The sequence below is a fragment of the Nothoprocta perdicaria genome, unplaced genomic scaffold, assembly GCF_003342845.1.
Source record: "Nothoprocta perdicaria isolate Ctin4 unplaced genomic scaffold, notPer1 scaffold_104, whole genome shotgun sequence".
In the NCBI taxonomy this organism is placed as follows: Eukaryota; Metazoa; Chordata; class Aves; order Tinamiformes; family Tinamidae; genus Nothoprocta; species Nothoprocta perdicaria.
The window spans coordinates 997,779-1,024,908 of NW_020454139.1; the positions used below are offsets into that span (position 1 = coordinate 997,779).

A 27,130-nucleotide genomic window follows, 5' to 3' on the forward strand; every position below is an offset into this window, starting at 1 on the left:
AGGCAAAAAAAATGAGAACTTCTTATTTTGTAAAATACACTGATAAACATGCGTTGCTACAAACAGAAAGATTTTCAGCTTACAGTTTTGCAGCTACAGCAAAGGTGTGCAGCTTTTTATGGCTGTGGTTGTAAATATTTTAATAAAGCAACAACAGGGTTTAAAGGCTTGTTTTTTTCCTATTTCCTTTTAAAACATCCTTTAGTTATTTAAGTGTTTCAAACTACACAGAGGGAACACATGTAGCTTTGAAGTTAGAAGCATTTACAGAAGAGCTGAAATGCTCTTGTTTCTTAGGTGCTAAAATAGGCCCTCAAAACATAATAAAAGCCCTAAAAGGCAATTATAAATACAAAGGCAATTATAAACAAAAAGAATTAAAATATAAATAATTTTCACTCTTACATAATTACACCAAAAAGACAGTACTGAATGACAGCACTGGTCATATCTTTATCAGCCAAATTCTAAACTTGAGAATGCTTCACCAATAAAAAGGAATTTGAAGCAGTTGATGGTAAAGGAAGAAACAGTTCAAGTTTTGCATTGAAACAACTCACAAACTTCACTCCTAGAAAGTTTTTTTTTTTTTTCTCTCCAGTTATGGGGTATTTAACTGAAGCACGGTATATAACTGAAGCATCTCCAARGAACAAAGGGCACTGTGTTCTAGATAACAGTTTTGTGGTGACCTTTGAGGAACTGCCTGGTCCATCAAGCTATCAAGCCATCCACATCTAGTACGCACAGCTTAGTTAAGGGGAGGATTATTAACTGTCATAAGACCTAGAATCTGAAGCTTCACTTTGTTTTCTTTTAAAAAAATACTACTTTAATTCACTTAGACTGGTGTAGCTGGAGCTTCTATGTGCCTCAAGTTAAGAAGGTCTTCTGTTTTACGGAGTAGCAAGCAAGAATTACATCAGGTATAAGACACTTACAGATTAATCCTAMGTTTTGGAAAACTAAAATCAAAGAAGGAAGCATTGCACCCTAAATAATCTAGCCTGCCCCTGCTGTTGACAGAGACCAATGCTATAGCAAAGAAGTTCTACAGCCTCCACTAAGGCTATAAAATATAGGAAAAACACAATAATACTGCCTAGTGGAACTGAAGGATATCCATTATAGCAAATGTTAACTTTTCCTAAAAGTATTAATTCTGCTTGGTGTTGAATTACTCCATATGCAGCACCAGCCTGAGCTTTGGATGAGCCTGCTCAGGTTTTAATCATTCAACCCTTTCTCCACTGCTGGACGAGAAGTAGAAATGACAGCAAATAATGGGTCAGAAGAACGAGTTGCTGCTAAACTGGGAAGCTCCTCTCCTTACTGCCTACAGTAAAACAGCCCATTAAGAGTTGCTTTTTGATTAAAAACAAGTAAGTAATTTCAGCTATGGCAAAGTGACATGTTTTAACTTGACATTTTGTTAAGAATGAGTACCCTGTGAAGCTCATAAAAGACTGAAGAGATTCAGTGGAACATTAAGATTATACTCATATACTCAATGCCACTGTCACTCCTGTGCAAAACACGTCAACCCGGAAATATCTGACTCAACAGCCCTAAGGTTATTTAGAATGGAAAGTGAGATTTTTACATGTTTCACTTTGATGCCATGAGAGCAGCTGCATTAAGTTCTCTCAGTGGTTTCCAAAACCCAAATAAAATGCTTGCTCTATGTTTTAAAAGTTACTGTGCAAATGTGTGCCACCCACCCAGTCTGTAATAGCTTACATTTCACCATTTTCAGAAAAGATAAACACAGCAGAGAAGGAAATGATAATATAAAAACAGCCTGGCACGTGAAATGAGGAAAAGCATTGTAGACTGTCTGGCAAGACAAAGCACACAAATGTTATTTTGTGAAAATTAATAGCATCTGAAATTATACTCCTGTCCCAGTCCTCTCCTCCAACCCCATGCCCAAATTAAAGGTATTTTATCTAATTCCCAGTTGAGAGGTTGCTAAAAGTGTTAAGTCACAGCTGTGTTGACAGTGAACTTCTTGAACACGGCATACCAACGTCACCCCGACACGCTTTGCAGATGCTTCGTTACAAGCAGCACCAGTCACTTGATTTGAAATACCTGACTTAGCTGTAAAACAAACTGTTAATCTCCAGCCTTTTCTCCAGCTAAAGCCTTCTTTACAGTTTTGGAAACACACCAACACCTTGTTATGTTTATCCTAAACTTATCTGCATTTTGATTGGAATTTGACACTGGCCAGCGGTTCAGCTCAGTGGTACCCCAGGCACCGCTGGGAACTGGCCCCATTTACCTATCATTTTAACTAGTTGTTCTYGTCTTTTGTTCCCACAGAAATCTATAACATGATGACCTTCATTTAAAATACAAACTAATTAACTATCTGTTCTGCTGAAAAATGTTGATATCTGACTTGCCTGAAGAATTTCAATTATGAAGATACTTATTTTTTCCATCCTCCCCGCCAACTCCGCCCTTTAACACAATAGACAAAACCACGGAATTCTAATCCTACACACAGCTAAATGATGCTCCTATAGAGCAGATGCAAGTATCTGCTTTGATAGGCCTGGCATCAGAAAACCGTACACCATACTGCTGGCRACAGTTAAATCGTGACCGTCCATATAGGTGAGTGTGCCATAGTTGACCAGTATGGAAATGATGGCACTGGTGATTTAACTGCCTAGTGGAAGCTCTGAAAAGTGTAAGCATTCACCCAGCTCCTGATATGCCCTTTTTTTATTTGTGCTGCAACTGAAAGCATTAACTTCATGAACTTGCAAAAGCCAAGATCAAATCCAGTACTTAAATCATGATTTTAGTAACTCTAGCAACCTCTTAGATTGTAACTCCAGTTTACAGACTACGGYGAAACAGAGGGTGCAGACGTAAGCCCCAAGTTCTGAGCACTCTTACACAGCCAGTGACATCCGAGGCATCCCTCACATGCAAGATTGACCGCAAGGCTTGTTTCTAGCTATGTTTCTAGCAGAGCTGACCAGCAGCCATATTTCACCCCAATTAAGGAGGCAGGGATCATGCCTCTCATAACTGTATTATAATAAGCTAACTCAAAAGCCTACAGTCCAATTCAACTAGCATTTTAAAAATCCTTACTTTGTTTTTTAACATTTTAAATTATATGCTCTAGGGACCAAGGATGTCTACAGCTCTAGATGCCCATTTCCATATCTACATTTTGATGACAGAAGAAAAAAATATTCTGAATTCCAATCTACAGAAATTAATAAGAGGAATATTTTAAAATATATATTAATAAACATACTTTATTTGAAACTATGAAACCTTTAACAGTTTTGCAGTAGATTTCAGTGRCTCTCATAGACTATAAATGTTTTAACAATGGATATTATTTCTAATTCAAAACCAGAATCTTTTYCCTCTGATCAATTAATTACATCTTAAAAATAAAGAGAAACTATCTAATTTAGATACCTGAAATTATTACAGATAATATAACAAAAAATCTATTTAGAGTAGTTGAAGCATGATTTAAATATTTTGCTGGTGAAAATATTTAGAAGTTCCAACCATTTTAAGGACTGTACAGTTAGATCCCTGAGAAATACTTCTGAAATGGATTAGCATGATTTTTTGTAGGGACTTTATAATAGAGATATAAATTATCCAGGTTCTTGATTCAATAGGAAATCATTTTAAAGGATGCTGCAGTATTTTATTGTGATTTTTTTTTTTTTTTTTTGCATGGAGGCTAGGGTGCATTTTGAGCCTAATGCAAAGAAGGAAGAGAGAAGAAGGAAGAGGGTGCATAAAAGGCACAGAGACGAGATTCAGACGAGCACACAGTGTGTGATAAAAATCAAATATGGAACATAATGGGACATATGGAAACATATCTTTTGTGCAGGGAAGGATGAATCACAAGTTCACAGCTGGAATTTATGTGGATCCTTATTTAGCGAAGCAGCTGTAGCCACTGTTTAGCTACATTCCCACATCAACAACAAAATGGTGCCACAGAAGGGAACACAAGCATCAAGCTCCAGCTGGTATCTGCGCCCAACACTCCCTTCTTTTCCCTGAAGTCACATTTACTCAGTTTTCTTTTTACAGTTTGTGGATGTATAAACATGCATATGCAAGTGAGTGGAGAGCATCAAACCCCACACCTGACCACTGCTGAATGTTGGAAAGGACACAGGGGGATGTGGTATTGAAGAGACAGGTTCAGGAAAAAAAAAGATTACTTTTAAGACCAGTCTCAAGTCTACAGTGTCAGAAAGGTTTTCTTTCAGGTTAGAATCATTCAAAATTCTTTCAAAAATTTACAGATCATAACAAACATGATTTATGTAAGCTCATGCGGGAATATCAATTTCAACTTTGCAATTATGAAATTACTTTCGCGCTGAATTGCTGAAATATTTTCAAACTGACTTTTGACTTCCCAACATTAAAAGAAAAAAAAATTAAATGTGCAGAAAGATATAATTTCATGTCTAAGCAAGTTTTATGCAAAAGATGCATCAATATTAAGTAAAGATTTTAAAAATGGGGTTAGTTTTGTTTGGGASATTTATGCTGTTATATTAACTTTGAAGATTATTGCTTACTATAYGATGGGTTAAATCACTTAACTTTACTGCCGTCTGAAATTAATAAAGATTTCATTAATAAAGACACACGTATAAGCACACATTTTTATGCATGAATATAATCACATTCAAAAGTAAAAATATGTCCAGGAGTGATTTGAATCTTTTTTTTTTTTTTTTTAATAGCTAAACATTTTGTTTCTTTTAAATGTGTACAAATTTTTTAAGAACTTAGATATTAAAGGTCATATTTCTACTTTTTGAAAGTAGAAAACAGTGCTCTAAAACCTTCCCCAAATTGAGCTACTACAATTTTGTCCTTACTTCGATCTGCCCCATTACAAAACAAACAGAACATAAATGACTTCTTCCTGAGGAAAGACTCTAGGAAAAGGTCTCAGACCAGTTCTATGATTACACTCCGTAATTCTATTAATTTCATTGAAAATAGGCCCTGACACTTAAAATAAAATTTTCTAGTGTTGCAAAATGCTGGTTTTCCAGAAGAAACATTTTCTACTAACAGAAGGGTTTGACGAACCTTGCTTTTGATCTGCAACAGAGCAGTGACAGGCTGACTACCTCTGAAACAGCTTTCTTGATGTACAGAAATTCCTAGAAAAAAATTGTCAGGTAAATTTTATGAGGTAGGTAATTCGCTCATCATTGTTGCTGTTGTCTTTATTTTCAGTGYTCTTGTCATGTTCCAAAATCAGGCTTTAATTTTTTCTTTAGACTATCAGTTTGAGAAGCCACTAATGAAACTAGCTTCATTAATAAGAAAACACAGCAGTATGTATTTTCTTCATTTTTCCTTGACTTTTAAGGAAAAGAAAAAAAGATGCTGGTTTACCAGAGATGTGCCAAAGCTGGAGGAGTATCATTTTCCTTGCAATGAAAATTCACTCTCTTCATGACAGAGGTTCTACATTTGTCAAGTTCTCATAAATAATTTACCTTCGATTTGCTAAATACTACTTCAATATTACAGCTCATGCAGCCAATTTTATTTTTTAAATATTTAAAGAAAGACAACTTCTTCAGAATGCTACTTCAAAAGGTTAAAAAAAGGCTTCACACTTTCAAGTGAATGCAAATGTTTCAGTTGTCTTTTTAATTTATACCTGCAAGTGGAAAACATCTCAGTAGGTTCCTGAGAAGTACTTTAGAAAATCCTACAAAATAATGTAATAATATTCTATCATCTGGATTATTCTATTATTCATACTTAAAATTATTTATCTTTGATTCTGCAGAGACAAGAGAAATGAAAGAGGGATGCAAAGTGGGAGGAAATCCGAAACTGGAAAGCACACATGGCACAAGATGAAGGCAGTCAGCCATATACAGCTCTTAATGCAAGACAGTATTGCACTATTCAATTATCCGTATTCTACTAGGAACCCCCACATTTTTTAAAAGTAGATCAATGATAGTAAAATGTTACAAGTAAAACCAATGATAATAGGATCTCACGTCGGACAGACAGATGCATGAACAAAAACATATATGGAGAGTCAAATTTCTTCCTAGGAACACCAAAATGGAGTGACTCATCTCCTCAGATTAAAATTTCATTTTCCTTAAACCAGTCTGATCATTCTTTCTCCTGTTCTCTCTCTCTTTCTCTCTCTGACTGGACCTTAACTRTTGCCTTGACGAAGGACTGGTGGGCAGGAAGGATCTTACTGGGATGAGTAACTCACTGCGTCAGGTGCCTCTCTTGCCGTACGCTCCATCTGCATGAAGCCAATGTTTTGGTGCGCTGCCTGCTCTCTAACCAGCTCTCTCCCAGGTGCCAACGAAGATGTGCCTGCTTTTTATTTCTGAATGCAAATTATCGCTTTGGAGAGGTCATGCCTCAGCACCATGGAATGGAAAAGCAGCCAATCCGTGATATAAAACGTACTTGTAATCGTCAGTCCTCTCTCAGATTATTACATTGTTTGCAGAATGGTATAAAATATATTAAGTACCAGGCACTTCTTTATGGTGTTCTGCATAAAGATACAGCAGAAATTATGATTAAATGTCTTTTTTGGGGGGCCTGTGCAAAACCCACTATTTCCTGGTATTGTTAAGGGCACTAGCAGTTAAAGAGCAAGCTCTTATATAAAACTCTTCTACACTGATGYTTGAATTACACTTGAGGGATATGGTAATTTAGAAATGGGATTTTTGTTCAAAGCTTTGAATGCTAAAGAAAGCCCTACAAATAAATCACATTTTTAATTCTTCAAAAAACTAAAGTCCTTCAATTTGTAGCCCAAATTGATCAAATTCTTATACTGCTAGTATGTTTTTGTTTTGTTTTGTTTTGTTTTTCTTGCTTTAAGAATCAGCAAGCCAGGATTACGCTCTGGCTTTTCACACCTGGTATCCACARCCTCTTCCTCCATGCATTCTAATTTAAAAGAAAAACTAATATTAGATAAAGCAACACATAATTTGACAGCCTACCAGTTAAATTCTGACAGGGTCAATAAAATGAGAGCTTGCAGGAGTCCCAGATGAGGAACACTTTCATGAATGCCTCCATTGTGTAAACTCTCCGTATATCCTGCCTGCAAATGACAGTCATATGCCACCAGCTGCAGGAGGCATTCCAGCAATGTCAACTGCTGTGGGGCATTAAGGCAGGGTGGAGGAGATGGGACTCCTTTTTATTTTTCCCCGTTTTAGAGTGAGGGCTGTAACACTTAACTCACTTAAGCGGTATTTTTCTAAAGATTATAGTATTTATTTAGAAATGTAAGAAAATATATAATTAAAGTCTTGCTAATGGAGATTCTCATTTTAATAGTAGCTTTATTATATAAAGACAGCTGGAAGTAATTATTTTTTCCTTGTATACTCTTCATTAGTTTGCAGTTGCCTCCTCCCCAAGATATCTATTTCAGATGTTTCTATCAAATTCACGTCTTTGAAAAGGGAACAGACAGCCACTAAAAGTCGTGATAAGAAATGTGAAAACCCTGATACCTGCTACACAGAAATCAARCAGGTAACACTTCTGAGACGACGGTGTTCCTAAGAGCTCCATCTTATGGACTGCCATAAAAATCTAAGTTTTAGAGAATTACTACAAAAACAGACAAAAATGTGGTATATTAAATGTATTTTAATTAAGAACGAMGCCTGAACACAGTGATAATAGTTTGAAAATTTAATTGTTTTGAAACAAGTCATTGACACCCAAGCTGATTATTTTTTATGTACAAGGTCTGTGTAGAAAATAATATCTAATTATCCTATTAATTTCCTTTTCCTGTTTTTCTTGATGTTTAGTATCCTATCAATTTGAAATGAAGCTCATATTTGAGCTCTAAGAATAAATATATACCAAGAGCTCTTAAAAAAAAAAAAAGAAAAAAGAGGAAAAAAAAAAAAGGTGCAATGCCTGAGTTGAGAAAGATTCTTAATTGTACAAAGTAAAGATCAAACCGYGATGCTTTTCAGCATGTTCATATGATAAGCCATTCATCTATCAAACCTTTTTATCATGCCTTTGCATACAGGCATGCTGAAATACGAAACACTAAACTCTTAGCATGTCGGCACGTACATTCAGCCGCCTCCGGAAGGAACTCTTTTTCTCCCTATCCCTCATCTTTTCCTATAGTCACTTGTCATCAAAATTATTTTAGTTATTCAATTACAACTGAGAAGAGGATYCCTTTTAATACAGGCTCGGATATACAGACAGAACAAGAAAAACAGTGAGGGAAGAAAAATGAGGAAAGGCATAAATAAATAAAGGATATCAATAATGATCTATCATAAAATGACATTTTGCCATTGTACTTCCGCCGGAGCCGTAACATCTCACAAGATGTCCCTCTGAAAGCAGCAATAAAACGGCAGTAGAGTACACAAGGTCTTACGTTCTGTGCAGGCAAAGGACAATGAATATGCTAAAATGAAATCAATCTGCATAAAAAGATCTGACAATAGCATCTTTAGGGTTGTTTAGTTTTTGATTTTGCTTTATAGAATGCGAAAACAAAGAACACAGAACTCTGGAAGCCAAATTTTTATGTAAACCGTACATAGCTCCTTTCAAAACGCTTCTCTGTTTTTTGAATTACCATTTATCCTGCCATGGGTGTTGCTACTTTTACTATGAAGAAGTTGGCAATTTCACTTAGCAAGATGTCTTGTAAGCACTTCTCCTCCAATTTGATTCAGGCTGATTTACACTATCCAAATTTCATTTTGAGATTTCTAGTTCAAACAAATTCAAAACTTCAGAGGCAAACTGAAAGCAGCTATAATTTTGCCTGGCTTCCAGGGGAGCCCATAAAATACGGAGCTTTCAGTAGCTCGTACATAAAATCATACACCTAAAAGATGAGATCCATACACTTAAAAGCTAAGACCTTACCAGACAAGACTGAGACTTTAACAGAGAACTTGGCTTAACCTTGGGATTCTGATAAAATAGTTTTCAGATATCCTTAAGTAAGTGCAATGCCTAAAATTATTTCATATTGTTCATCTCCTTGGTGCCTAAATATTAGAAACCAGAAGATGAAAACAATAAAGGGCTACTTTCTTCACAACTGCAGAATGCTGTCTGTGAACTACCTGCACATTTAACTTTATGAAAGTTGCACARATACAGAATACTTACAGAACTGAGCTCAGAGATACAGCGTACTCTGAGGGCTAACATCCAGCTAGCTGCAATTCTGCACCTGAACTCTTTGCTGTCCTCGATGCATGACAGAGCCTCTGCTGTCATCAGTGGAAAAGGTATGTTTGGATCATGGTGAGGATACGACCCTTTATATTCTACTTTCCTCTTAGTGGCCCACTCTAGATCTTGAATTTTTCATCTGAAAAGAACTACACTGTACGACATTTCCGTTCTAACTGTTCAAAGACAGAGGTATGCCATTTTAGAGTTAGCATTTTTTAAGCAATGCACTAGAAAAGGCTGGGAATCAGGTAATCTATTTCCTCCCCTGAAACTCTGATTTGAAGAGTTTGAAAAGAACAAGTACAAATAAGCAAACGGGGTTCATCAGGTGGGTCTCACCGCTCCCTGGGCTGKTCAGGATTACTGAGGAAAGGAGATGTAAGGAAAGCTCTTTCCAGCGCTGTTGCATGGGGCATCCCAGAAGGCAGCGACGCTCACTGCGCTGCTCAAGCCCTCCTGCAAGGGGCATCCCCTGAGGCGTCCGTGCCGCGCTCCTCTTCCAGACAAACATCCTCTCCAGCACCACGCTAACTTTACCTGTGGGTGTCTTTCAGCTTTAACGAGAGCCCTGCAAGAATCTTCACACTTCCCGTGAAGCTCTCCCTCAACACCCACTCGTTATTCCCTCCTCGGGGAAGCACCTCTGGCTGCCGTGCAGGAGCACCCGCATGGGAATCCTCTCATCGGAGCTCGGGGGCCCCGTGGGCGGCAGGTGAAGCGTCCCCCTCTCATCCCTGCGAGCGCATGGATGGGATGCGCTGGCTCCCCAGCCCGGGAGGGTGATGGTGGCTCTGGTGGCACATGGGCCACCTCATAGATCAAAGCTACCTGAGGGGCACCATGCACCACCACCGAGGAGATGGCTCCTCTGCCATGAGACGTGTCATCGGAGGTCACGTAGGAAGCAGCCCTCAAACAYTTCCGCAAGGGAAACGAGGTATTAGGGCACTGGTGTAATGAGTGGGACGTTGTAAGGTAACGTAAGCAGTAACGCGGCAACAGATGCCTGTCCACGGGCTGATGTGCAGTCTCTTGCTCTAGACGTYTGTTGGACAAGCTGGTGTTTGGCTAAAGAGTGTAGCCTGCCTCACTGAAATATTTCATATAAACAAATACTTCCATTTAGTAAAGCTGCTTTTTAAGCTCACCCCTTCCTATGGGCTGCTTGAGCAAAAAATAAAACATTTCAGGGTAGTTAATCTAGATGCTAGAATTTTGTGATCACACTCCTTGAATTAAAATAAAAACTTGCATTAATGATTCTCCTTCTGGGCTAAAAGACTGAGAGAAAGCAACAATGGGAATCTGCCTTTCTCCCCCTTGCCTGCTCCGGCTTCACTTTCTGGAGGCAGCATGATTCATCACCTCCCGGGTGTACCAGGAGCCCCAAGTTTGGAAATTCTTCTCCACTGCGGAGAACCATTGGTCTACGAGGCAGATCCTTCTGCAAAAGCACAATCACCATTGTTCGAGAAAAATAACTGCACCGAGACAGCGATACGCAGCGTATACTTGGAGTATTCCTGGTGAAAAGTAAAAGCTCTTCAAAGCTTTTGTTTCTGATTGTACTTTATGACGGCAGTTCTGTATCAGCGGACAGAGTGTTCCTTCGCAATCAGCACAGTGTCACAACGACCTGGCAGATGGGAATGCTTTCACTATCACTACAGTCCTTGCAATCTTGCCTCAGCTGTGACCCATTCACTTCTGCCCCAACTTCACTAAGATGCCTTACTCAGCATCTAATTAGTTAGGGAAGATTTGCCTTGGCTCTTAACCCTGACATGAGAGCAGGAGACTCTGCTGCTGTTATATACCAAATCTGTCCTGTCACTACATTAATCAAATTCCCATAAAAACTGTACACGAATTAAGAAACCACTAAAATATATAAAGAGGAAAAAGATGAAAATACAAAAACTATACATTTTAAAATATTAAACACCAATGCATAGTGCAAAATATACTTAATCTATGTTTTAATATATGCTTTAATGCTTCATGRAGATTTTAGCTGTATGCATACATTTCTGAAAGTTCAGATACTGTACTTTGCATACCAGTGCAAACAAAAGTTATAACAGTACAAATGTTTTCAAAAATTGCATGTTTTTATGTGCAATATTAACACAGACTTATAGATAGAYAGAAAGGCAGATAGATGGGGGAAACCTTTTCCTATATTTTAGTTCACTTAGCAGAAGAAGCTRCAAAGTGTTTATTTTTAACTACATTATCATATACATAGCATGTATCTATTGCTGTGTGTCTCGTGCTGTATGGCGTATAGAACATCCTACACTTCCATCACAGATACTATTTTCTAATGCTTCTATTTCTGAGGCAAAACAGAAGCAATGCAAAATTCTTGATGCAAAATTTATTAATTTGTTGAGAGGAATTGAACCCTTAACAGGACTTTAATTATGCTTCATCAAAAAAGAAAAAAAAAAATAAATAAATCAAGTATCTGAAATAATGACAATGTAACCTGATAAATCCTCCTAATTCATACTCACACATAAACCTAATTCCCTAAAAAAACATACTGGAAGTTAACAAATCTTTAAAATGGTGTGATAAAAATATTTATATTTAACAAGTATTATGTTTACTGATGATTATCGACAGAGGCTGCTGTCAACTACTGTRAACTACAAAATGCTTTTCACTAGTGTTACTCTGCCTCCCAAAATGTTCATAATAAATCAGTGTATGGAATTATAGCTTGTAGTCATATTAAGTTATAACAGTTTTTTCATGTACACCTATATTAAAAGAATACTTATATGCTACAGTAAAACAGTTAATTACTTAATAAATGTTAAAACTGCATGCAACCTTAGTAACCAGCAAGCCAGGAACATTTAAACAACATCCACCTCCAATCCATTAGACTTTACACTACGGTCCTATTTTTAAATACTGGTTCAATAAACAGTTTGTGTGGCTAAGTTTACATCAATGYTAGGAGCTGTCAGGCTGTAGAATACCAGCACATCTCAAAACAGGCAGTGCACATTGTGGACAATTTAATATTAGCAGCAATATTAATGCATACTTCACTTATTGTAGGTATTATTTAGTTTTCATTGAAATAAGCAGGCAGTTATGCAAAGAAAAAAGTTGAATTTACTGCACCATATCTCTCTTGAACAGATGCGTCTGTATTAATATACATCATTGATTTAATTTTTAGTTTTCCTGGTTTCCCCCTCACCTATCTGGAAGTGATTTCTCTGGTGATAACTAACACATCATGCTAATGAGAGAATCTAATGTACAATAGAGAAATGTCACTACTAATAATATTTGCATGAAGTTAAATAAAGCAACTGTAAGAGAATGTCAGACAGTTGTTCTTTAATAAGATACAGTTACACAATGAAATTATGTTGTTAATTTTGTTACATCATTGAGTGAATCCTAAATTACTATATAATGATGCACAGATCCATTTATAATTCTGATATACTGCTTTTCACTCCCAAATGGAAAAAAAGGCTTCTAGAAAGGCTATTACCTTTTTATCTGAAACGGGTTAAACATACTTCTTTCTTAACAAAAAGATATGTGTCCCTGGCATTTTGTGTCACTGTAGGTTACAACCTTTTCTCTTACGGTCTCATTTCTGAAATGACTTAAAAGTATTTTAGAACATTACAGCCCTTAAGGTAACTGGGAGAAGAAAAATGACATTTCTTATTCTGACAAATGCACAAAACATTTATGAAAGCAGAAAATCAAAAAAGCCTGCTTCTTTTTTTTTTTTTTCCCCCTTTTCTTTTTTCTTTTTTTTTTCTTTTTTTATCAATCAAATCCAGGCCCTCTTGTCTGCTGTTAACATCTCCTTGCCAGAACCAGAATGGGCAGTGGGTGCCCTGGACGTAACCAGATGAGCATGGACGAGAAGCCAAGGGTTTCTGCTCATTCTCGACCTGTCACTGATCAAAGTGACCCAAAGAAGCACTCCTTTTTAAAAGTTAAGATTTATGCCCTCCGAGGTTATCAGACATTCTTCTGTATACAGAATAGGATGACCCCTTTTAAGCGAACCACACACTTCTATATTGAAAAAAGGTGCATTGGCAATACAATGCAGTCAAGTGGCCATGTCGTAAACTTCTCACAGGTAATTTAGACTATTCCTTTTCTCCTCTCACCCCACCATACCCCAAATTTGCTCTGAAATGTGGTGATGCTTTTTTTTTTTTTTTTTTTGATGCTCAAAGAAAAAAAAAATCTAAAAATGAAAGACTATCACACTAAGTATCCCAAACCTATGCAATCAATCTTCAGTTTTCTAAGATGCGCATGGTTCCTGGTCACAGGCAAGTAGGAGGCTTTCCTTTTATTCTGTGAAAAGTTATTCATTCGTACAGCATGCAAATTGCAKTTCTGTGTGAGTAGAGTGAGCTGAGATGTAAGAGGAGCGAGGGATAGGAAGGTTTTGTTTTGTTTTGTTCTAAATCACTTTTCTGCCATGCTCCAATCTCTGTACCAGAAACCTGCCTGAGATTAAATTACAACTCCAAGGAAAAGTGATGGGGCTAGGGGTTTGTTTGTTTTTAAAAAGCATGTGGAAAACTAGTATTATACTTAAAACTTTTAAAAGAAATGTCCCAGCATTACTGCGTATTGCTGGAAAAGTTTCATTAAACAGTTCTTTCAAACCTTGCCAAACTTTTGCTTGCAAGTTATGTACATTTAAGAACAATATTTTATTTACACTCTTTATTTGCACTATTTATATGAAAATAATTTCTCTTAAAGCAGAAGAAAAAATGTTAAAGTACTTACATTTCCAGAAGATGAATTGAAAATAATTAACTGATAAATGGATGAAAAAAGATAACATAAAACAATGTTCAATATCTTAGTGTTTTAAGAAAGACACATTGGCACTTGGACACAAATATGCAGCTGCACTTGCACATACTCTGTGCTGACTGTCTGCGCGAGCTTGTAAATTGTAACAGCCTTAACAAATCAGAAATATCAGACAAAATATTATCCTTAAAGAGGAGAGAAATGCATTTAGAAAAAAAGAAAAACTTACCCTCCTCTTWAAAGCATGATGAAAGCATATGTAGACTGAATATGTTTTAGTACATTATAAACAAACAAACAAAATGTGACAAGGAGATTATTAACACAGCACGTGAAGATGTAAGTACAGACATTTAAGAAATAAATCTGTTTGACATTACCACCTTTACAGTGCTACTGTGTGTGCTGCAACGGAAGGATACACACAGATGCAGCATCTACCACACATTTAGCCATTTAGTACCTCATTTCTCCCTTTTCACAGAGAACACAACATGACTATCCATGCCCAATAATATAYAAAATCCAGCTAATACTCAAGGATTAGTAAAAATAAAATATTCTGAAGAAAAATAATAAGAAAAGGAGGCTAGCTTACGTGCATGCCAGTCTGGCACGACCTATGAGCCAGACGCCTTAAATTATTTGACCCCCTACACATTGTRATGCTCTTTATTTAGTTTTGTTTCCCTTCTTTGTCAGTGTTGAGCATTTTCTAGCATTCCAGGGACCATAGAGGGTAAATCTGTTGGAAAAGGTCTAACACTAAACAGGCAATCTAATATTATCTATGTGGTTCAATCGTCATTTATCAATTGATCGTTATCTGGATCTGGTTATGTTAACTCCTTTGTGACTGAAAGGGAACGAACCTTTCTTCACCCCAAATATTTAATCTCACTTTTTATTAAAAGAATAGAGCAGGTAATTTGAATAACTTCCTTTGATGCTGTTGCTCAATATCTGTATAACCAACATGCTATATATTGCAGACATGCACACATCTGGTAAGCCCTGCGAGCAGAGCAGGAGCAGCTCACACTTCCCAGTGCCAAGCAGTGCTTTGGAAATGTGCATCTCCACTAGGAAATGAACTTTTTCTACTTTCAAGAATGGGAAATTGAAGAGAGTTGCTTATTTGCCTTATGTTGATTACATTCCATACCAGCCTACTGTATCAGCAGTAATCAGGGTCCCTCTACAGGATATATCAAAATATACCTTATCCAAATGCCTTCATCCTGTCCTGAGCTATACTGCTTAAGCTCCTTTCYACAGACAACCGCTATTGGTTATTAACTATGTGCAGCTGAGTTTTTGTTGGTTTTAAAGTTTTTTTTTTTTTTTTAATTAAATAACTGTTTTATGGCTAGCATTCAGGCATCTTTTACTGTAAACTATAAAAGCCTAATTACTTTCTCTCAATTCATACAGTACAACGCCTTTCAGGTAAATGAGTTCATTCATCTTACTTCCAACATTAAATAAAAGTCTAATACAAACGTACAAATCATTTATAACTCCTCTTTTGGAAAACACAGTATTTCAATTATTATCACTCAGTGTCAGACCATAATTGGAAACTAGTTTTCAGAAAAGGCAGAGCGTCCCTTGGTAGGGAGTCACCCTGTTAAAAACCTTCAGGTTGAACTTCCCTCCCCTGCTTGAGCCTGCTCCAAGCTGAAAAGTTTCTCCTTCTATTTTTTTTCTCTCATTTTTTTCTTTCTTTTTTCTTTCTTTTTTTTTTTTTTTTTTTTTTTTCACCCAGAAGAGCCAAGCAGTTGTGCAAGAGTAGCTCCAACACGCAGGTCGCGTATCACCGCGTGCATGGTACAGAGACACCAGCTCCTGTGATTAATTATCAGTTATTACTGGCCTTGCAGCAACATTTTAGCTTTCCCGTCAGACCCAGCATACCAAGCTGCCTTAAACGCGGCCCCCGGTGAAGGAGCAGCTCTGGGGAGGACGCCAAGGCGCAGCTCCTCAGAGAGGGGGAGAGCGAGAGGGAGAGATAGGGAGGGAAGCGGAGCGGGAAAAGGGGGGAGCGGGAGGGAGCGGGGAAGGAGAGCGGGGCGCGGGAAAGGCAGCGGGATGGCGGGAGGGTCGCGGGGGACCCGCGGCCGGGGCTGCCTCCCTCCCGCAAGGACCCTCGGCCCCGCGCTGGCTCCCGCACAACTGCTCCGCACTCCTGGGCTCAGAGCACGAAAACTGCCTCCTGCCACATGAAGCCAATTAGGCTGCTCCGAGGGGGCCCCCCTAAATTCAGTCGCAGTTCGGTTTGGGGGCTTACGGACTCGGGGAGGAAGAAGGAAGGAGAGAAAGAAAGGAGTTTTGCTGGGATAGCAGATACTTTTATTTATAGGACAGGGGGAGAAGGAGGAGGTGGGGGGGAAAGACTGAAACAAAACAAAAGCAAACAAAGAAAGAAAACCAGCCTTTCTGTGAGCAAAGCTCTGTTTGGAAACTTTAGAACAAATGCTTTGCTTTTACTTAAAGCTTTAATATTTTCCCCTCTTTTAAAAAGGAGCCCTTAGGGGAGCAGTGAAGTAACCATGCACATTCCAATGACATAGTTATGACAGTTCAGAGGCTAACTATGTAGTGATGAATGAAACAAAAATGAAACGTGGAAAAAGAGCAAAGAGAAAGGGAGGAAAAAAAGAAAAGGAAAGGAGAAAAAAAAAAAAAACAGGAGGGGGATGGGGAGGAAAGAAAGAGCACGGAAATGTCATGTTGCAAAATAAACGAAAAAAAGTAACGTACCTGTTGGGACATTCTGAACAGGAGGTTGGTGTCAGTGTTCTGCCATGTCCCCATGAAACCAGAGTCGGTCGCTGCCGTTCTTGTGCCGAACTGCATGGAGTTGTCAGTGCAGGAGTCTCTTAAAGTCAAGTCTCTTGCCCTCTTTCGCTCTCTGTGTCTCTGTGTGTCTCTGTCTCTCACATCCACTTCTGCCTCTTCTGACTGAAAAGTGAAGGTGGATTTTTTGAGCCTCTTGGCAGCCAGTAGCAGGAGTGTGGTGTAGTTAGGAAGCTGGCTGCTCTGTGCGTCTCATTTGGGAAGGGGGGATGCAGGGGAGGGGGTCAGCGCTTCTTTCGCACCTTCAGCACAGATACCCCTATCATTTATGCATAGATTGTGACTCCCCAAGCTCGCCTTTGCTCAGTTTAGCAGCTGCCTGTCAGGTGTGCAGGCAGCACTGAGGAGACCCAACCATCAGCTTCAAACTCCCAGCCACTGGATGTCATTGGATAGCAGAGCAAGGAGTCAACTGCACCGCTCCACTGTCAGGCTCCAAATGACATCGAGCACTAACCCCTCAGCCTGCAGACACACAGACACACACACCCGCGCGCGCACGGTCTCGCTAAGGAGCACAATGATCAGAGTGAACCGGCAGGAAGAAAAGGCTGTGGCCCTTTCCCCGGCTCCCTCTGCTTTTCCTCAACAATGCTGTCAAGTACAGCGTGTAATATCTGACACTTGCCTACCACACAGGATTAGCAGACCCCCCCTTCCTTTTATTTTTTCTTCCTTTCTTTTTTTTTTTTTTTTTAAGAAAGGGAAAAGCAAGCAAGAAATTACTGCTAAATGCAGCCCATATTCACTCAGAAGTAAAACATAAATGTTGGCCATTTTTTTTTTCTAAATATTACTCAGACAAGTACTGTGGGATAGCCAGCTCCCATCCCAAATAAAACTCTTACCAAAGAGGGAAAAATAAAATACATGATCCAATTGCTTCTGAAATAAAACCAGAAAGTCACATGCACTTTTCATTTCCCACACCCCTCGCTTTCTCTTTGCCCACTGCTAAGTGTCTTAAACAGCATCTCCAGCAATAAAGGATGGAAAAGTGAAGAATCTACCCCTTCCCTCCCCTCCCCCAAAAGATCAAAAGTAGTTTTTTTGTTTTGTTTTTTTTTTTTAAGTAGCTGGTTGCAGCAGATACAATACACCTTTCACATCATAAAGAACAAAGAAATGAATCACAGCAGAAAAGCAGCCAGTCCCACACAGTTAAAAAGTAATGCAAAAGAAACGGCATTTTTCCTTTAAGATTTTTTTCTTCAGTACTTAAGGGACATTAATATATACCAGGACAAATAATACAGCTACAGTACTGTTTTTAATTAGAATAGCTTTTTTTTTTTAAGWAAAAAAATAAAGTGAATCTTATTTGATAAATTCTCTTACCCACTCCATCCTTTACGTTCAGGCAAGAAATCGTAACTCTACAAACAAACTTCGTAAATGTAAAACAAAATTTATGCAATCTCATAAAAAACAGTCAGAGTATTAAAAAAAGCCATCCTTTCTAACACAAGGAACATTCATCTTCTAATACAATCTACAAATTTAGGAGGACAAATGTACCACTCTGCCTTTTTCCTAACTCAGGAATAACAATAAACCTCACTCTCTGAAACAACAAAAGAAACAGAAGAGAGCTTCAGTGGCAGCTCTGTGTCATTAGCGTGCAATGAGAAAAGATGAGGAGATGTACACTATGTTGACACAAATGTGCCTTCCCCTCTAGACCCTACATCTCTTGAAAGCTTTTCTGTTAAACTTTCCTCCAGTTCAGCACCATTAAGTACAAAAAAAGTCTCAAAAGCAGCAAATTCAATATCCAAGAAGAAACAAGCAAGAACCCCCAAGAACCGCTGCCTTAAAATATATTAAGTCCACCTGTGGTCAATAAAAATATCCTGCCTGGGGAAGGGGGAAGATGACACTTAGGAGTCAATTGTGCCAACAGTGGCTGTACCTTTACAGTTAGCTATTAGCCCCTTAAACTCCCTCTAAAATTTGCCAGCCTCTTCATTTCTGAAGTGGCACTCAGTGCCTCCGTCAAGCTGCATGCTCAGCTCCTGACCTTCCCACTAATGGCTGTTATTTGTGGGAGGCTTAAGGACACTGTCAATAGCGAGCTTCCTCCCCTCCTCTGCCTCCTGCACCTCCTGCGCGCTCCTGCCCGCTGCCCATCCCTCCACCTCTGGCCCCCCCTCCCCGTCCTTCCTCCCGTCCCGCCGTCCTCCTCCTCCTCCTCGCTCCCGGGAACCCGGGAGCCCCCCATGCACACACGCACACGCGCGCGTGCACACGCGCGCGGCCGGCCGGCGTGCAGCGGCGAGCACCTGCAGTAATAGACTCTTTTATTAAAACTGTTATTCTGCAAGACTCGAAATTCCCGGTGGAGCGGGCCATGTCAAAGCCGATATAATTAACTAGAGGCTCAGCAACGGATCAATTACCAGACAAGCAAGTGATAGTGAAATCAATGAAAGATCATCAGCCACATTATCAGTGTTGCAACTCATTAGGGTAAAACTGAGAAATGTGCTCAAAGCGAGCCCAAGCAAGGTGGCATTACAAAACAAAGGGCTAATTTGGAGACCCTGCTGTGAACAATCTGTAACAGAATTAGCCTTTTTTTCCCCTAAACTGCAGAGCTCTGTAACTAAATGTGACAGACTGAGAGAAGCAGTTTATTAAGACACCAACTCCAAGTTTATTTAGTTCATAAACTCTCTCCTAGAAAATCAATACAGTCTGTACAGGGTTATTAGGCTGACTAGCTAATACATCCAAATCTGGTCTTCCCAAGCAGAAATCCTAGCCAGATTGCTCCAAGCTTACTCGAAATCTAAGCACATTCACACCACTGTACCAAAGAAGGACCATCATTTAATTGCCACACGTGTGACTGCTGCATCACAGCTTAAGAACATGTTAAAGAAAGAAATCTTCTTCCCCCCCCCCCCCGCTGACTAACGTGGCACAGAAAAGAGGCAAAATTTAGTCCACCAGCTCCCACACGGTGCGGGTCATCCTTAAACGTACATTGCCTACACATTGCATCTGGTTTAGCATGCTATTGCCAGCATATAAAAGAAGAAAACAAATACTTACTGAAATTCAAAGAGGGATATGAAAAGTAGTAGTCAGTAAGGAGATAAAAGTAACCATTGCAGGAAAAATAAAACAGAAGTACACCTCCCAGAGTAACAGACTAAGCCTTCTCTGCCTCTACAGCTATTAGAGAAAAAGAAAAAGAAAAAAAAAAAAAAAAAAGGAAAAAAAGGAAAAAAAAGAAAAAAAAAGAGACAAAATTGACAAAAGATTTAACAAAAATCGTAACTTGCAGAATCCAGGCTAAAATCCCAGGACTTCCCTTTGTAATCTATTGCCCTCTGCTTATTGTTATAATTCCTTTGCAGGCAGAAATATTCTTTGAATCATCTGTGGGAAGCACAGGAACTACTTGTTAGTACACAAGTTTGGCACAAACTGAGTGGAACAGCRTTTTTTTTTCTCTTCCCCTTGGCTAACTCATATGAGAATCAGAAACAGTATAGACAAGGTAAGGGCTCTAACAGCATTTAAAACAAAACCTTTTAAATGCACTAAAGAAAATCTCATTTTCAATAGGTTCTTAATCAGGAATATGTTCTGCAAGTATTTTACTGCTATCCAATGGTATTTGTGCTGAAAGATAAAAGGATCTGTGAAATTATTTTACATTTTCAGCTCATGGGAATACCGGGGTGCTGAACAGAAGAAGTGGCTACAAAATCCAGGTTTTAATGAAACTTAAAACACAGAATAGTTGCAGTTATCTACTTCRATTTTGAGAATCTGAGGCGTTTGTAAACCGTATATAAGGTGGACTTTTTTTTTTTCTTTTTAATTGCTACTCGTTATTTACTATAAACGACGATTATAACTTTACATGTATACTTTGTGGATTTTTTTTTTAAAAAATGCTGTTGTTTTGTCTCTTTTCTTAAAAACACTGATAACGAGGTACATTAGATATCAAGAAAGGTTAGAAAAGATGCCAATAGGAAAGTCTAATCAGGAAAACACAGAATTTAATGCAAATGTATCTTATTTTTCTAAATTCCATTACTATGAGTATTTCAGTGTTAATTAGTTCAGTCAAAGAGTTAATACAAATAGTTCAGAATGACTAAACATGGAAAAAAATGTTCTTTTTATTCCAATTATTCTGTATTATTAATTAAGCTGTTAAAACATGCAACAGTTACTATCTTTTTAATGTTCAATAATATGTAAACCCTTTAAAGAGATTTTTGTTCCACGTCTCTGCTTTAGATATTAATCAAGAAAATAATTACAGAGGAATTTAGTAAAAAAAAAAATCTACATGCATATAACTATGTACTGTACATGTACGTTCAACGAGGTCCAATTAGTTGGAAAGAATTTGCATTTCAGTTAGTATGAGCTAACAAGACTGTAGGGAGACAATGAAATTCTACTAGCAGGGCAAGAAAGAATGGTGTTTTCCTGTAAGCATTAATTCCCATAACTGATCATTTTAAAATGTTACTGATCTTTACAGTATTTGTTTTTCTAACATCTAGGAGCTCCGTACAAATGTTTGTATTAACTATACATGCAGCGGTGTCCCCCAGAATACTCTCAGGGGAAAAAAGATAAAATCACGGACACACATTTATTGCTTCTGTTTCTTTTTAATGATAATTATCAATCGATTATATTAAAAGAACATTCTTTTAATATAATCATTTATATCATCAAAGAACATTAACACATTTGGTGTTAATTCTATGGTTTTCTTACAGATATTCTGAAAAAAATACAGAAAATCTTTACATCTTTTTATGCAAGTGAACCACACTTCAAGAGTAAAGATATACAACACAAAAAATATGGGACCTTACTCCATTTCCCTAAACCTTTGTACCCTCGGCTGACTGACTGGATAGTACCTGTAATTCCCAGAGTTCATTTTGCTGCAGATGTTAACAGTTTCTGTAATTTGTAATGACAGTAAACTGGCCTTTGCTCTTCCCTTATTCACTATTCATTTCTAGGCTTGGTTAAGTAGATAGCTGGGTTAAAGATCAGTGGTTTTTCATGTGACACATTCCGGTATTCATCTCATAGCTCGTCAGGACAAAACTGTCCCTGTTCTGGCCAAAATAATGAAAATGGTCCTCCACATCGCATGACAATCAGCCCTTGCTTGTGCTGAAATAACCAAACTTATATAAAATGAGTTGTTTAAAGAAAAAAATATTCAGTGCTGTTTCAAAAAAAAAAAAAAGAGTACTTCACCTAATGAGAGAGAATTCTTCCTTCTCTTTGTCATTACAATAATGTGTGAACAGAGTCCATAAAAATCATGCTTACACGCTACCCATGGATAACAATGAATTGTGAATTGTGTCCTATAAGAGTGTATAATCTTACTCTTGGAAATTATGCAAAGCCATCATGATGGTCATATTCAGAGAGGTGATGATTCTACTGTGGAAATGTCATTTTTTATCATCCCCTTCTCCCCAAGAATGATGTAAGGGACTTGCTTTGCAACATCTGTTAGACTCTATGAAATGTTAACAGATGTCTAAAATGAAAAGGGGGGTGGGGGGAGAGAGAATTAATAAAGGAAACCTCCTCTGAACAGATAATCCACCCAAATTTCCATATCCTAAAGAAAAAAAAAAATTGGCAGCACTGTAGTTTCTCTGAAACCTGTCATCCTTACTTTGTAAAACATTTTTTGTGTGAGTTTTAATAGGTAACTTCTGACTTATAACCAAAATGCATAGGACTAGCTGATTATGTCATCTCGCAAAAATGAGACCAAATACTTTTCGCCTCCCATGTTCCAAATGTCCTTGCTGAATCCTTCTTCCCTACCTTATCTGCACTGTGCGTTATATCTACAGTATTGTGCATTTATGAATCTGTCTTCCACTTGTATGGGCAAGCCTAATTCACACAGGTTCTGAAAGAAGTGCACATCTAGATTTTACATCTTTTTTTTTTGTGGAAAGTTTTTTCAGGTCAGAAGTGTTCACTCTCTAGAACTTGGTACAATCGAAGTATGGAGGAACTTCAAAACATCCCTGAAGTTTTCACCTATAATTAAAAACCATGTTTTCAAACCATAGCCTGCTTTAAGAAGGTTATTCTTTTTTTTTTCTTTTTCTCCCCCTTAGAGAAGTATTTAATTTCTTCCCCACCACACAGTAAGAGATGTGACAGAACCTTTATCCCCAAACCAAACTTTTGGCTATGCCCCTGAAGGTGAACATTCCTGCTAAGAAATCTTTGGCTCCCATCAGACTGTCGCACTGCAAATGATCCTAACCACAACCAGGTCTGTATAGGTATCAGCCTCCCCATACCTAGACCACCAAAACACAGAAAGCAAGCAAACATGGGGGAGAAAATTGCTTTTACCTGTGGATATAAATCTCACCAAGCAAAGATCATCAGAATTTGGGGCACTCACCCACTGTGTTGTAACAAATTAGTGAAACAAAAGAATTATCAGGTATAGAAACAGTAAGCACAGAGACAGGCCTTTGCCATCAATAGATGCTATCCTTCAGTATTTAACATGATCACAGTGTGAATGTTGGCACAGAGCCCATTCAGGTTTGGGTGATGAATGTGGAGCATATCACATACTAGTAAAAAGAAACTTCCTGTCAACTGCAGGGGATAAATAATATATACTTTCGTTTTCTTATTTTAGCTTTGTTGTGTTCGTTGTTTGCTATTTAAATGTGTCAATATTTGAAGTTCAGGTCACCTAAAGCTCCTTTTATTTTAAGGGGAAATCATGTCTGTTCTTCTCGACCTACTATGGAACATCGATGTGCCAAATTTAATAATGTGCTTGTTCAACAACTGCAGAATACAGAAGTGAATCAGAAAGATTCAAAACATGGTGCTTCTGTGCAACATACTTCTACATAAATGAAAGAGTACAGGTGAACGGGAGGACATAAAGCTACAGGTAAGTTGAGAAAATCCTGGTAAACGCACACACGCCAATGCAAGTCATACTGCAAGCAATGCCATTCGTAGACCATAGGCAGGAAACCCACTAAGTTGTAACTTGATGTTTGAAAGGTATCCTACACATTAGCATCACTTTTAACTAAGAGTAAACTCCACATATGTATGAACAATAGAGTACACTACAAAGCTCACCCTCTTCTCAGGAGAAGGATTTTACATGCCCAGCAAAAACTTGGTGCAAAACTCTTAATTTGCACTTAGGTAATCAGGGCAGCTGGTATCATATACACATYTAGCACAGTTTTACATTCAATCTTCATTTCATATGTTCGTTAGTGCCTGCTTTTTTCTTTGACACACAATTAGCTATTTACTACTTAATTCTTTACAGCAAAAGGTAAAGGATGCTGTGTTAAGTTATTAGAACCTGACTCAAGGCACACCAAATGTAACAGGCTCCAAATTACTCCAAGAGATTTTCATTTACACTGTACATCTAATGAAATAACATGAATGAAATAACAGTCATTCAGACATCCTATTAAAAGAACTAAAAAGGACAGAGATGACTTCTCACATAATAACAAGATAAATGACATTAAAATGAATGTATTTCTCTTTTAAAATAAAATATTTCAATATCAGTTGCATTTGCTGGGACCTAAATTCACGATTCAACTGTAATAGTTGCAGGCTTCGCTGGAACTGTTAAAAAGCAGGCGAAAAACAGAAGCAGCAACTCAATCTAAGTCATTAAAAAGGAGAATTGAAACACTTTGATCTAAAAAACAAGGTATTTACACTCATTTATTTTCACAGATTATCACTATGCTATTTTAGAGGAGTATTAACTATATCCAGGATCGTGCAGCTATGATGTTGTRGGATTAAGAAAGGTTTGTGGTTTTTATTTACTATTAGACTCAAGTTTTGCTGTTTATGCCTGAAAAGGTTCTAAAACCTTAGAAATTGTTTGTTGAACGCTAGTTTAGTATAAGACCTTTACAAAGCAATTCATCCTCTGGTGTTTAATTTCATTCTTCTCACCCTTTCAGTAACCAGTCTCCATAACAAGCAACGTCTTTGGATCCCACAACAGCCTACAGGGTTTAAGCCCAGGCTAAGCTTATGATCTAATTATTTGATAATACGTTACACTGTGCCAATTCCTACTAACAATTATTTAGCGTCTAAAACCTAAGATAATCAGACAACTAAACTGACCTAAAAATCGAGATTGTTTATAGAGACAGCTGCGTTTTAGATGGCTGGAAAGACAGCCCATGCACAAGCGCACGGCTGAATTAAGAGCAGCGACGTCTTTCTCATCACCGGCTCACTCACGGCGCGCAGTGCTGCCGGCGCTGCCCAGTGTCCTAGGAGCTCTCCGGACAATTAGCAAGAGCTGCATTAGCAGGAACTCGTCTCCCTTCTCTCCAGAGGCCGGGGGAAATGATGAGCTCCATCACCTGGCCAGCAGCAGCAGCAGCCACAAAGTCACCTCGGGGACTTGGACAAAGAGATTCATCTGCAGCCTTGGCAGCGGCTGGAGCACGCCTCGCTCGCACACAGCCGTGCGACCACACACTGGCACAAAGTCCTTTCATTAAGGGCTGTTGTCTAAGTGACCTGTCACAGAGTTTCATAAAGCAGCATTAATACTCCGGGCCAAAATGAGATTGATCTTTGAGCTCCGTGGTCTCCTGTTGACAACAGTGCATTATAAAACCAATACTAAATACTTTATAAACAGGTCTCCCTCCAGTGTATTAGAGGAACAGTGCATATTTCATGCCTTATAGCTAGGTAGCCACATATCCATCAGACAATTAAATAATTTATAAGACACTCAGAAGTACAATAAGACTCAATAAACTTTTAAATACTTACAAGCTACTATTTTGTTTGAAAACATACCGAAAAATAAGATGCCAGCTCACCTGCTGAGAACACAGCATCAGTAAAACTCAATTTTTAAAATACCTTTTCACGTGACATACTCTAACTGAATGAAAATAAATCCAGGCTTCCACTCAGTTATAACAAAGGACACTCATTTTTAAATTCTTTTATGAATTTCATATAATATTACTTTCATTAGTTTGTATTTCATCTTCCTCTTCTTGGCATCAGGCTGCTTTTTTGTCCTTTTGTACGCTMCGGCCAACATGGCTGCAAGAACCTTCTCCTCTGCAATGCCTGCCATCTGGAACCACCCTGCTGCATTTCTCTCCYTCTTTCTCCATCTATTTTCAGCCCTCATCTGGAAACAATATGTCTCTGTTCTCATGTCTATGTATCTTAACTTCTAGTAAAAAAAAAAAGAAAAAAAAACTTTTTAATTTTATTAACTCTGCACAGTCTTTTGGAGATAAAGTTTGTGTGAAAGATACTGTACAAAGACATTTCTTTATTAAATCACAGGATTGCAGGGACAGACCTTAAACTATAAACTATTTTCTGTTCTGTTGAACTTCATATACAAGATTTAATAGTTTGGGTGAATATTTTTAACAATTGGCTTTAGCTTATAACGAAAAAATATTCCTAAGAACTACATAATTACATACACCTTCGGGGGGGGGGGGGCTAAAAGTTGACCTGATTTTTGAAAGAAATGTGGAAAAACACAATTCTTTAAGATAATAACACCTGAGAGTTTTCAAGGAATTTGGAAAAAAAAAAATAGGGATATGCACTTTTCCATACCATAGTAAAGATGTTGTTCTCTGTGTTACCACAGAGAGGTACATGAAGAGGTACCTAACCTCATGTAAACATGGAAAGCACATTTCTGCAGTATTTACAGACCGGTTATGCCAGGCATATGAGTGATATGGACAGGCTGAGCGTCTACAAAATTAAGATATTCAGGGCAAGCAAGCTTGTTGCTTCTTCAGTACATCTTCAAGACAGCAAAACTTGTGTGCATGAGGAGACCAAAATCCTCATTCAGAAATCTCTCTGAATCTCTCAGGAAATGGTTTCACATCACCTAAACCTGTCTGAGCTGGGTATCTGTAAAACTTGTTCTAATTCCCTTCAAAAACCGAACTTTCTCTAGCTGGGAGTGCTTCCCACAGCACCAGCGGCGCGGAGCTTTGTGCAGCCTTGCGGGTGCCCTGGTTTCACAGACAAGCCACATGAATACAGGGTAGCAAGCATGTGGAACCCACAGCTGTGTGCACTCCAGCCCCAAAGCACCCACCGC

General features: G+C 38.2%; 1 protein-coding gene across 1 annotated transcript in view; it reads right to left on the minus strand.

Annotated features, from left to right (window-relative positions):
* The window catches only part of BNC2 (basonuclin 2), a 230,584-nt gene extending 213,557 nt beyond the window's left edge, over positions 1–17,027 (minus strand). The window contains exon 1 of the mRNA XM_026043992.1: positions 16,870–17,027. Coding sequence (XP_025899777.1) covers positions 16,870–16,965 — 96 coding nt within the window. The 5' untranslated portion in view covers positions 16,966–17,027. The remainder of the gene's footprint in view (positions 1–16,869) is intronic.
* Between the last annotated feature and the right edge of the window lie 10,103 nt (positions 17,028–27,130).